Source organism: Camellia sinensis, chromosome 9, assembly GCF_055761805.1.
Source record: "Camellia sinensis isolate YWXY chromosome 9, ASM5576180v1, whole genome shotgun sequence".
In the NCBI taxonomy this organism is placed as follows: domain Eukaryota; kingdom Viridiplantae; phylum Streptophyta; class Magnoliopsida; order Ericales; family Theaceae; genus Camellia; species Camellia sinensis.
This window is the reverse complement of record NC_138969.1, coordinates 4,105,668-4,117,073: the sequence shown is the minus strand read 5'-3', so window position 1 is coordinate 4,117,073 and position 11,406 is coordinate 4,105,668. Positions and strand designations below refer to the sequence as shown.

The 11,406-nt window shown below is 34.4% G+C and overlaps 1 protein-coding gene across 2 annotated transcripts; it reads right to left on the bottom strand.

Moving 5' to 3' along the window:
* Positions 1-7,347: 7,347 nt before the first annotated feature.
* Positions 7,348-9,196, bottom strand: LOC114295147 (protein PHLOEM PROTEIN 2-LIKE A9). 2 transcript variants are annotated; one of them, XM_028239340.2, is made up of 4 exons: positions 9,000-9,081; positions 8,570-8,663; positions 8,149-8,222; positions 7,348-7,901 (listed from the first exon to the last, which is right to left on the bottom strand). In XM_028239340.2, the coding sequence occupies exons 2-4, from the start codon at positions 8,588-8,590 to the stop codon at positions 7,532-7,534; spliced, it is 465 nt and encodes a 154-aa protein (XP_028095141.2). In that variant the 5' UTR covers positions 8,591-8,663; positions 9,000-9,081; the 3' UTR covers positions 7,348-7,531. The 2 variants fall into 2 exon arrangements, with proteins under 2 accessions (XP_028095141.2, XP_082742131.1); XM_082886005.1 differs by lacking the exon at positions 8,570-8,663 and having other exon boundaries at positions 9,000-9,196.
* Positions 9,197-11,406: the final 2,210 nt, after the last annotated feature.

Sequence of the window (11,406 nt, the reverse complement as noted above, 5' to 3'; positions counted from 1 at the left end):
GTGTATTTAGTTGAACTCATATTTTTTTTGGGAATATTTATGCCATCAGTATTCATATTTGTTTCTATTACACATTTATGTTTACTACTTTTTGCAATGGTTTGTGAATTAGCATACACAAAATAAATAAATTGATGTTAGCAGGCAAGATTGGCTCACTCACACGAGCAATCGCCCTTAGCGCTAGGTAACGAGCAAGGATGAGACTAGTGGCTTATTGTATCTGAAGCCAAGAGAGAGGCTAAAATTTTCCACTAGCTATGTCGCCTTGGTTGAAGCCAAGATGAGGTCTTGCTAGAGAGTAACCATGTATATAAGAGTACCCACTTTTCCATGATGTGCCTATTATGGATAGCCAGATACGAAATCTCATTTGATGCCTGTGAAGCAAGCAAATAGAGAACTCGAGTTAGACGCTAGAAAGTGACTTATGTGCTTAAGAGCGACTAGACTAAGATCTGTATGGTGTGTGAGTTTAACATCACTCTTTGGAAGAGTTACTCCACTATAATATGCATTCGTACTGCATGTGCTTATCGACCCGTTAGCAAGGTGAGAGAATGGATCCCTGTTTCCTCACCGTGTGAGTCCTAAAAGTCACTTTTCCAATGACTTCACTTTGTGCCCTTTGACTATGTCATAAGATGAGGAGTTAATGTTGTGAGAACCCGAATATACAAATCAAATAAACAATTAAATAATAATTATTTTACAATCTCAAATATTTTGCTTATGAATCTTTAAGTGCAAACTAAGTATTATTTGAGGATCTTTTAATTAATTTTAAAAGTTAAAATAAATTTATGGTGAAAGTCTTTAATTTAGAGGTAAGATTTATTATTTAAAAACAAAATTAAATAAATAGAGAAGAGGGTGTGACTTGAACTCTAGACCATAATTTGATAAATAATGGTCTTACCATTTGAGTTGCTTACAACATATTGAAACATTTTGTATATTATTTATTTATTTGACCTATACATGCTCTAGGTGTACCCAACCACTAGTATTAAATAAAATATACACAAAACCCTACCTTCTTATTTGTTCTTCATAGCAGCCGTGAGGGAGGGAGGGGGAGAGAGAGAGAGAGAGAGAGAGAGAGAAACTTTTGGCAACATTGGTGGTCAACAACTCTAAGGTATTGTCCTATTTTATTATATCTATATATTTTGATGGTTTATATGTGTAATTTGCTTGTTGTTGGGAAGGAATATGAGAAACGGGTGTGTTGTTTGGGTGCTAAGTTAGTGATTGGTAATGAGAAATAACGGGTGTAATTCTTAATACAAAAAATTCTATATAGAACCACAAATTTTAAAAATCAAGAAATCATATCAAAGGAATGAATTTTGAACTGAATTTTTTACAGTAGATTAATTACATATTGAATTGCATATTTGAATTTTCTCATAATTTTTGGGAGTCAAAATCTATGTTAATTGCTGCGTTCAAATCTGTCCAGAAAATTGGTTTAAAACAATAAATTTGAAAGTGTCGTTCTCTTTGGGTATAAATTAGAAAATTATCAAATCAACGTCATTAGAACTGGTTACGAGTCTAGTTTCTTAAATTTTTTGCCTTGCATTGATTGCTCGTGTATACTAAGAGAACCATTAATTTTTGTAAAGTGCTGCAGAAAACAATCTGTTTGGGAGTGATTAATTGTAAATAATTATTTTGATAAGCAAATCAAGTAAAACCAATTGGATTTGAAACTTAGGATATATTAGTTGATATCTGGAGGGTTTTGGAATTTTTCGAACAGCATGGAGTGGGTTTTTAATTTTCAAAGTTAGCGAATAGATTGAGAAAACTTGTTTAAAACTCTGTTTTATCTTAAAGTTACTTTTAGTTAAGTTTCGATTGGAACCCATGTCTTGGGTAATTTTAGACCTTGAAGAACATGAACTTAGATATTATTTAAGAGTAACGGTGAGTGGGGTTGAGCTGTGTTAGTGCGCTTTAGTGTGGGATATTTAGTTTATTATTATCTTTAGTATTTTTAAATTAGTAGTGACGTATAGTCTTCATACTTGGTTTAGGGCACTAGTTGGACTTTCATACTCTATTCGAGGATTATATTATTTTGTTTTTGGGTGAGTAGTTTTATGCTACATATTTTTATAAATGTTCCCCTACCCTGAACTGTTGAAAAATTTAATTATTGTTTCAGGATTAAACTGTTTTGATAAATTATTATATTATCAATGGAATTAACTGAAATATGTGTGAACTTGGCATACTGTAAACTATTTGTTTTGGTCTCGTGTTTATAATGGTGAACTACCATGTTTTGTGAAATCGATGTGTATTGATTATTGGGACAATCTATATATTTTAGTCTAGGGAAATTATTCCACTGTGTGTGGTGACTCTGGCCACTAGGGAACAGATCCGGGTTGAGCCATGATGACTCTAGTGCTCAATGATTGTAAGGAAAATACCTAGGTTAAGTTAGGTGACCTTCAATCGGATCATCTTAAGAGAAAAGGCCCAGGTTGCCACCCTGAGGATGACTTTTAGTTCGGTATTCGATCCAATAGGGCTTATAGCCTTGAGAACTGCGTGACAAGTTACTTGTTATTTCTTGGTACCCAGAAAAATTATTGGTGTTCATGTTGTAATCTGTTTTAAGTGGAAAATGTCATTTATCATGTTTTTTAAAGACATGAGTATTTTAACTGTTGAACTGCAGAATCTTCTTTTTGAAACAGATTGTCTTTACCAAACTGTATGCCAATCTGGTTTCTATGATATATATCTTATTTTAGAATTAAACGCTGTTTTCAAAACTGTATTTATTATCCATGTTGCTACTCACTGAGCTATCAGCTAACTAAGTTGTTTATCACTTCCAGGTGTTAGAAGGATTTAGAGTGAACTCATGGCATAATGGGAACTCAATTGCATGGACCTCTAGGACATTCATTTATTTTGTTTTAGATTATTATGTCAAGTTTGTGCATATTTTTATTTTTATTGGGGTTCATTTAGGATTATTTTGATATGTGGGCTGTTTATATCCGTTAAGTTGGATGGTATTGATTACGGTTGGTTATTGTTTCTACTTGTGGCATGTCATTGGATTAAGTTTGGTTATTTGTTACTGGACTATTGTATAGTTGTTCAATGTGATCATGGATTCGTGTTTAGGCTTACGTGTGCCTTAGGCTAAGTCCCTGTGGGCCACGGCGGGTCAGGCCCGGGTTTGAGGGGTGACAGATGTTCAGCTACTTTGGTATGTTGCCTACGGTTATGTTTGATTCGGCTTTAAGGGACATTACTGGAAAAGCAGTCAATTCCGAATTAAATGATATGAGGGTGAAGGGAAGATCATCTAGTTCTACACTTCTGCTCCATATTCATTGTCGACAACACACATCGCTCTCTATGCAATGCTGATTGGGTGTGAATATAATGCGGAACCTAGGAGGGTCAAACATGCTCTTTGAGGGATTAGAGATGTTTTGGACCAATGTAGCTAGATGGATTCGGGTACGTGAGACACTATTTCTATTCTTCTTGGGTTGATGTCTCTATGCTGGCTCATATTGAGTTTCTTGTATAAAGCTCCCACATGTAGGTGTTCTCAGCAGTCGCACGGTTCATTGGCTAGTATGAAATTGTTTAATATTTGGGGAGATTGAGATAGAGATGTGACAGTGTCATGCAAACTCATGTGCGAGTGAAAGATGTTGGAAATTGGGCCGGGTATTGGACCTGGGTTTGAGCGTCCATGTGGCATGACTATGATTAATATCAGATCATCTAAATAATTTGATTTTTGAATTTAAATTATTATCTATCCTTAGTTTTGGATAACCCACTATCTTATATCTATATCTATCATATCTTATGAACAGATATGGATAGCTGGTTAGATAGCCTTTATATCAGATACGTTATATATGGGATGTGGGATGATTAGAATAACGATTGATATTTTTTTCATACTCTTTCTCTAACTCTCTCCCATTTGTAAAACAATCAAGCCTTTGCACTATGACTGGTGTAGATGATACTCATACTGTGGTATCACTCAATTGCTAGGTGTTCGTAGTTTGTGATTTGTAAAACACGTGATTTACCCACAAAGTTCATCGTTTCGGATTCCATCACCTAAAATATGGCTTAAATTTTTTTACCTGCTGCGTTATACATGATTTACAAGCTACAATATTTCCTACCTTGGATTCCCTCCTAACCCCCACCAAAAGAAAAAAAAGAAAAAAAAAAAAAAGAAAGAAAGAAAAGATATTTAAGTGTGGGAGTATAGTATAAATTAACTAACAAGCTTAAGTTTAGGACCCAATAAATTAGTTTATGAACTTGGTGCAATTTAAGGGAGCAAAGCAAACATAGTTTTAGCTACCTTTACTTTATAAGGGTCACCATTTATCCTCACGTTTTTATTTTGGCCTCCCACTTCTTTGAACGCCCACCCAACAAAATGAAACCCCTTCAATTTTCTCTTTAAACCCCCTCTTTATGCTAACTATACTCTTAATCCCAAATCCAAACCCAAACCCTAACCCTAACCCTAATTCCATCCTCACCAATTCCGATAACTACCGCTACTAGCCCACATCTGCTATTGCGTTGGCACCACCATCCACGGCCACCACCATTGACGCTGCTTTGAACCAGTCTAGCAACACCGCATTCTTCAGGCCCCTTATTGTCGGTGATCTAGTACTTCTTAACACTGCAAACTAGACGTCCCCAACCCACCACCTAACGTCGGTGATCTAGCACCCCTTAACATCGCGACCTAGACTTTCGATCTCATCTCCAAAACCAACACTGTGTACCAGAGAGAGAGAGAGAGAGAGAAAGAAAAGAAGAAGAAGATGGAGGAGGTGAGAGGTGACGACCGATGGTGGGAAGGCAGGAGATCAGTGATGAATAAGGGCCTGAAAGTGGTCTTTGCAGGAGAAGAAGGTTGAGGAAATGATTGTGGTTCTGGGAAAGGAAAAAGTTTTTAAAGGTAAGGGAATGTTTTGTGGGAGGCTGTGGGGTGACAGTGGCGATGGTGGGAAGGCATTGAACCTAGAAGAAGAAGAAGAGGAAGGGAAGAGAAAGAGAGAGAGAGAGAGAGAGAGAGAGAGAGAGAGAGAGAGAGAAAATCCAGATTAGAGAGAGAAGTGGAAGGGGGTCGTAGTGGTGAGACGTGGTGAGAGGGTGGTCGCTAATGGAGAGGCACTAGGATGGTTGTTGGAGGACGTTGCCGACCGGAGTGAAGTAGCGGTGGAGTTGGAGTTGGAGTTGGGGTTAGGGTTAGGATTGGAAGGATAAAGATGGGATCAAAAATGAAAATTGATGTTAGGGAAAAATTATAATAAAAAAAGAAAAATAGAAGAGGTGAATGCCCAAAGAAAAAATGTAGGGTCATTTAGTAATCCTCTTTCTACTTTATATTACTCCATGTGTGGTTTATTTTTTCTTCAAAGAACCGTACATAAGGCAGCTGTTTGTTTGGGAGGATGAGGAACTTATCAGGCTCCGAGATGTGCTGAGATTGGTTCCATCTCTTAATTTGGATGGTGTGGACAAACCAGTGTGGTTTGCTATCAAATCTGGTCAGTCTTTTGTATCAACATTGTACAATTACACAACAATAGAAGCTGCAGAGTTGGGGTTTCTTAGTAGGTCAATATGGGTGAACTATGCCCTGTAATTTGGTTAATGAGCTGGACAGTCCATTTTAGTCTATAAATCACAGGGCATCATGTGTTTTTTCCAAATTACAAAGAGCTATACTAACATGAGTTAAATCACAAGGAATAAAGTAAAATTTGGCCTTTAATAAAAGCTCACAATCAAACATTTGAGAGAAAATGTTGTTGAATACACATGTTTTTGTTCATAAACGATTCTACACGCCATGAGAGCGTCGTAGAGACACAAGGCACAGTTGGCATTAACAATAATAACAATATTGATTCCCAATTCATGAAAGTACGAAGGTACTAATTAAGTTGGAAATGAGAGATGACCATTGAATCCAATTCATGAAAACACCAATATATAAATTTTTGTTGGAAATAGTTATAAAATTTTGGATAAAATCAGAATTTTTTCCTAAGTTTGGTCTATTTTTTAGGTAGGCCCTGTGCATCGGTTTTCACGGGTCAAAGTGGTAACGCGTTCTATGCTGCGTTGTGATTCACGTGGTATATTTGGTTGCTCAAAACCATTACCGAGTGAATGGGAAATTGAAACTAAAGTGTGCTCCATGGAAATGGAGTTTTGGTGGAAATTCCTTAAGGTTGTAAAATGATTTGTCCCACATTGATTTGGTGGGAGGTTTTGAATGGGTTTATAAGGCTTGGGTTTGGTACTTGGGGTGTGCCCCAAGGGGTACCCAAGTGTTTTAGAGGGAGAGGTTATGGGCGAGACCCATTGGACCCAAAAATCACCACACACGCGCGCCCCGCCGCCGTCCGGTCGGGCGGGCTGGGCTTGGGCGCGGGTGCGGGTGCGTGGTGTGAGGTTGGGTTGGGCTTGTTCGGCCCAATATTAATCTTTTTGGGCCAAAAACATTTGAATTTAATTTTATTTTTGGTAAAATAAAATTCAGAATTTAAATTAAACTGATTTGGATTTTCTGTACATCCAAATAGGGCCCTTCCCGTTTTCAAACAGAAATAAACTAGTTTGGAATTAGTGCACACCCAAACAGGGCCCTTCACGTTTTTTGCTATCTGTTTGAATTATTAACAGATTCAAATCTGTTTGAATTCAAAACCAACAGGTATCATACCTGTTCAATTTAAAATCAAGAGCCACCTTTACATCTATAAATAAGACCACCCTCATTTGATGTTATTCATATTCAGAAAGTTCGTATTTCACCTCTGCTTATTCTATTCTTCATTTTGTTGCATTTTATTTCTGAAAGAAAGAGTGTAAACACTTAGTGTGTTCGTAAGACAAACAATTTGTAGTGCTGCTATTGTTTGTGGTAGATCATTTCATCCTGGGAGATAGACGTCCAAATTTTGAAAGCACCGTGGAGAGGACGAATCTGTCTTAAGGACACAGTGTCAAACACTGGACTTGATCAGAAAATAATTCGAACAAATTAAATCAAGTAAGTTATTTAATTTATTTTCAGTATTGTTTTTATTTATTAAAATCAGATTTAAATTTTGTTTTTGTAATAAAATAAAATCTGTGGTTTTATTTATTTATTTATTTATTATTTAGAGTTTGATTTTTGTAATCAAACAAATTCTCTCATTTTCTTTATTTCCTTTTATTCTGGTTGTTGTTTAGTACACAACAGAATTTAACTTAATTAAATACAGTGAAGATTGTCCAACAATTTTAAGTACAACAAGGTTTAGCAAACACCAATTGATATTTATTTAAGGATTTATGAAAACATATATGTATACATATTTCTGGATTTTATTTTATCTGCATGAGTTATAACTCATCCTCCCTTATACAATATGATAATAATATCCCTCACAGACACACAAAAACAAACATATGTATCAATTGGTGCAGTCATTGCTGCTAATTAACGGGTTTCAACAACTGCACGGTAAATTTTGAGACCGCCTTTCCAGTTACCTTTCCAGATTTCGTAGAGACCGAAATAGAGCTTGTCGTCAGAAGCATTCGTATCAGGCTCAACTATCAAATGTTCTTCAGGAATAAAGAAATGCTGGTCCTTATTAGTATTTTGGTTGGTTAAGTTAACTTTTTTCCAAGTGTATCTTCCCTTTTCACCTCTCTTAGCCATAATGTAGAGTGTAGTATTGTTCCAACCAAATGCATCTGGTGTCAATGACACTTCGAAGGTAACGTTGTACTTTTTTCCCTTGTCTATGACGCAACTTCCTGTTACTTCTAGCCAACACACTTGCAATAGTTCTGCAGGTTGATTCCTGCCAAAAAAACAACCAAAAATAAAACGACAACAACTATTTTCAGAACAATACTTGTCATTCATTTCTTTCTTTTCTTTTCTTTCTTTTTTTTTTCTTTCTTTTTTTGTGGTGGCAATGCTTGTCATCCATTTCATTTAATATTTTTAATGAGTTAGCTACATATAGGATTGTACAAAATATGCACTTCGGATCAATAGAATAAGAATCAAAATAAATAAACAAATAAAAGATGCAGAATACTCACGATTCCTTTGGCGTGCGCCAATAGCGGTTATCATTGCCCCAAACAATTTTAAGTTCTTTGGCATTAATATTGATCTGCAAACAAATAAAAACCCCATCTTAATATCCGATAATTTGAGATAAACTTAACTTATGATAGATGAAATAAATATTTAGGTTAAGTTTGTTTTGGCAGAAACAAATTAATATATTACATTATTTGGCATTCGATATGATGGAAAACAGTTGTAAACAAAAAATGTTTTTTAAGATCAACAAAAAATCAACTTATTTGAGAAAAAATAAGTTCTTTTTTTAATTTTTATTTTGAAAGGTGAAAAATATTTTTCAAATTGAAGTTAAATCAACGCCATCAAACTACCACCGCCACAATCACCACTACTGCCATCACCACCTCCATCTCCCCATCTCCATCACCATACCTTTGCCACCACCTCTATCATTGCCCTACCACCACCACAACCACTCCTCCACAACACGATGCCTTTGCTTCCACCACCGTCACCACCACTAAGGCTACAATTAACATAATTATTAGCACATTAATTTTAAGGTCACAATCAAATATAAAAAAATATTTTTTATTTTCACACTTTGAAGTTTATAAATGTATTAACAACTATATTAGGGTTTTCATTATTTGGCATCTATGTTAGTAAAAAACGTTTCTCATGCATAAGCGCAATTTGATACAAGTCAAATCAATCAAACATGATGGGTTTCTTTTGTTACTTTTCAATAATTTTATGTGTAAAAAAAATAAAAAGAAAAAATGAAAACACAATCAAAACTTCTTTGTCATTTCTCAAGCCAGAATATGTTAAAATAACAATAACAACTCAATTGTGGTACCTGTTGGTCACCCATTGGAGTAAGAAAAAGAACTCTCAGAAGTTAGAAAAAAATGGAAGGTTACAGATCCTTTCTTCAACCTTGTATATATATAGGGTTCGAAGTGCATGTATGTATGTTGAGACTTTCGTGCATACGTGCTTTATCAAAAAATAACAATAACAGTACATATTCCAAAAAATATATCTATGGACGGCAAGTATTTTGAATATTGCGTGCATTTATAATTACAAAAAATTAAAGTTTTAGAAATTAAAATTTATAGACAAAATTAAAATTTAAGTGTCGTTGTTATATTTTCAGCAACAAAAATTGAACATTAGTAGTGAATTATTATCCTTTTGGGATCAAATTTTTTATCTCAAAAACTAAACCATTTTGAGACTAAATTATTTTATTCTTGAAAATTTATTTATCAGTGACATTTTTAAAATTTTGTCACTAAAAGCTTTATTTTTGACTTTTCGGGACGACCTTTTAGTGACTATCCTCATGACGACATAAATTAGTCCCTAAATGTCTTTTGCAACAAATTTTTTACTTTTAGAGAGACCAAAATATTTGGTTTCTAAAACTTTTATATGTTGTAATGTATCAATTTTAACACCTCATTTTTACGATAAATTTTAGAGAAAAAATTTATGAGACAGCATTTTTTAAAAAATAGTCAACATTGCTATATGCATAGAATTAAAACACACGCACATAGAAATAAATAAATAATAAATTAAAAAAACAAAAACTCACGGCACTCAAGATGGATCTATACACTATACTTTTTTAGTATTTTAATTTTGTATAGCTATTATTTCTCAAAAATAATAAATAAATAAAAAGGAATCAAGAAAATGCTGTGGACACCCTAAGGTAAAGATTAGCTTGGCTTTTTGAAAGAGAGAATAAAAAATGGATTCCTCACAAAGTTAACTAAGCTAGGACAAGAAGTTCATATTTAAACACGTAAAGGATCAATACTTGTGGCTAAATAATTCTTTTAATCCGATTACAATTTGTTTTGATTCGAAATAATATGTATCACATGATGGATCTCACGTGTGAACTCAATAATCAACTTTCTAACGTTAGCGTTACGGTGGCTAGAGTTCGTGTCACGAAAATAATCATTTCATTTTAACGGAACCTCATATATTGGGTCGTCAAATTGTGTGTGTGTGTGTCAATCTATTAAGGATGCCACTTGCTTGACTTTTTAACATTCGCTTCAAATGAACTTATCAGACAAATATTCGATACCAATGGCTTTTACTTGAATTTCTTTCTTTATTTTTTAGGGTGAATGTAGTCCATTGCATTTGATCATGAAGAATAACGGGGTTTCAACTTCTTTTCCATGATTCACACGCTATTTGATTTGGAATAACACTAGGAAAGAAAAAGCAAATCTATGCTTTTGAAACTACTTTCTTGACTATAAGAAATTAATGCCAAATTAATTTCAATATTAAAGTGCAATTTCAGTTGTCGCATACAAAGAGAGGGGGGAATTTGTATACGATAAATTATCAAATAATTGGGTGCCTTCGCTAAACCATGTTACAGGCGGGCAATGCATGTGCATTATTGTTAGTCTTGAATTAATCATGTCTAAGAGGGCAGTTAAAGTAAGGGTATTTCATTTTTCTTACTAAAACGTTAAGCATCCAACACCCTCTTCTAAAAGTAACGGAACATACAAAATCAGTTTTGTTTTGAAGGGATTGAGATCCTTTTGATTACTTAGTTGTGAAAAAAATGTCAATGATTGTAATGATTTTTTCTTAATTTAAAATAATATAAATTCATATGATTGTTTTACAACCGTTGAATGATAAAATGGATCCATTACAATCGTGTATTGGAGAGAGAACTTGCATCCGGTTGAAGAGCCACCATGAGTGCTAGTCTTGGCATCTTTGGCTTTAAAGATCTCAAATGTTCGGAGTTGGACACTTTGCCTTCGATGTGGTGCCTTGGATTGCTTTCACGGAAGTAGCTAGAATTTGGAATCTCCAAATCTAATCTAAATGGCATATATCCAACTCCACTAGGCCTCACAATAAAGTTGCCACAAGTTGTGAGAATTTTATTATGTAAAATACAGTACAAGTAATACAACGAAATTACACCAATAAAAGAGGGCTTGATATATATATATATATATATTATTGTTTAGGAAAATTATTGTTGACACCATAATTTATTTTTTTGTCTATTATGATATGTCGATTATGACTAAATTTAATTTAATTGATTGTGGTATGTCAACTAAATTTTTGCTAACAACTATCTTCAACTATTATTATGAATAATTAGTTTAAGCCTTTAATTTGATGGATACATGCTCAATTAGGAGCATGCAATCGTAGTTGTTGATCAAGCAAGCCCATAATCCAATAGATCAGATGGC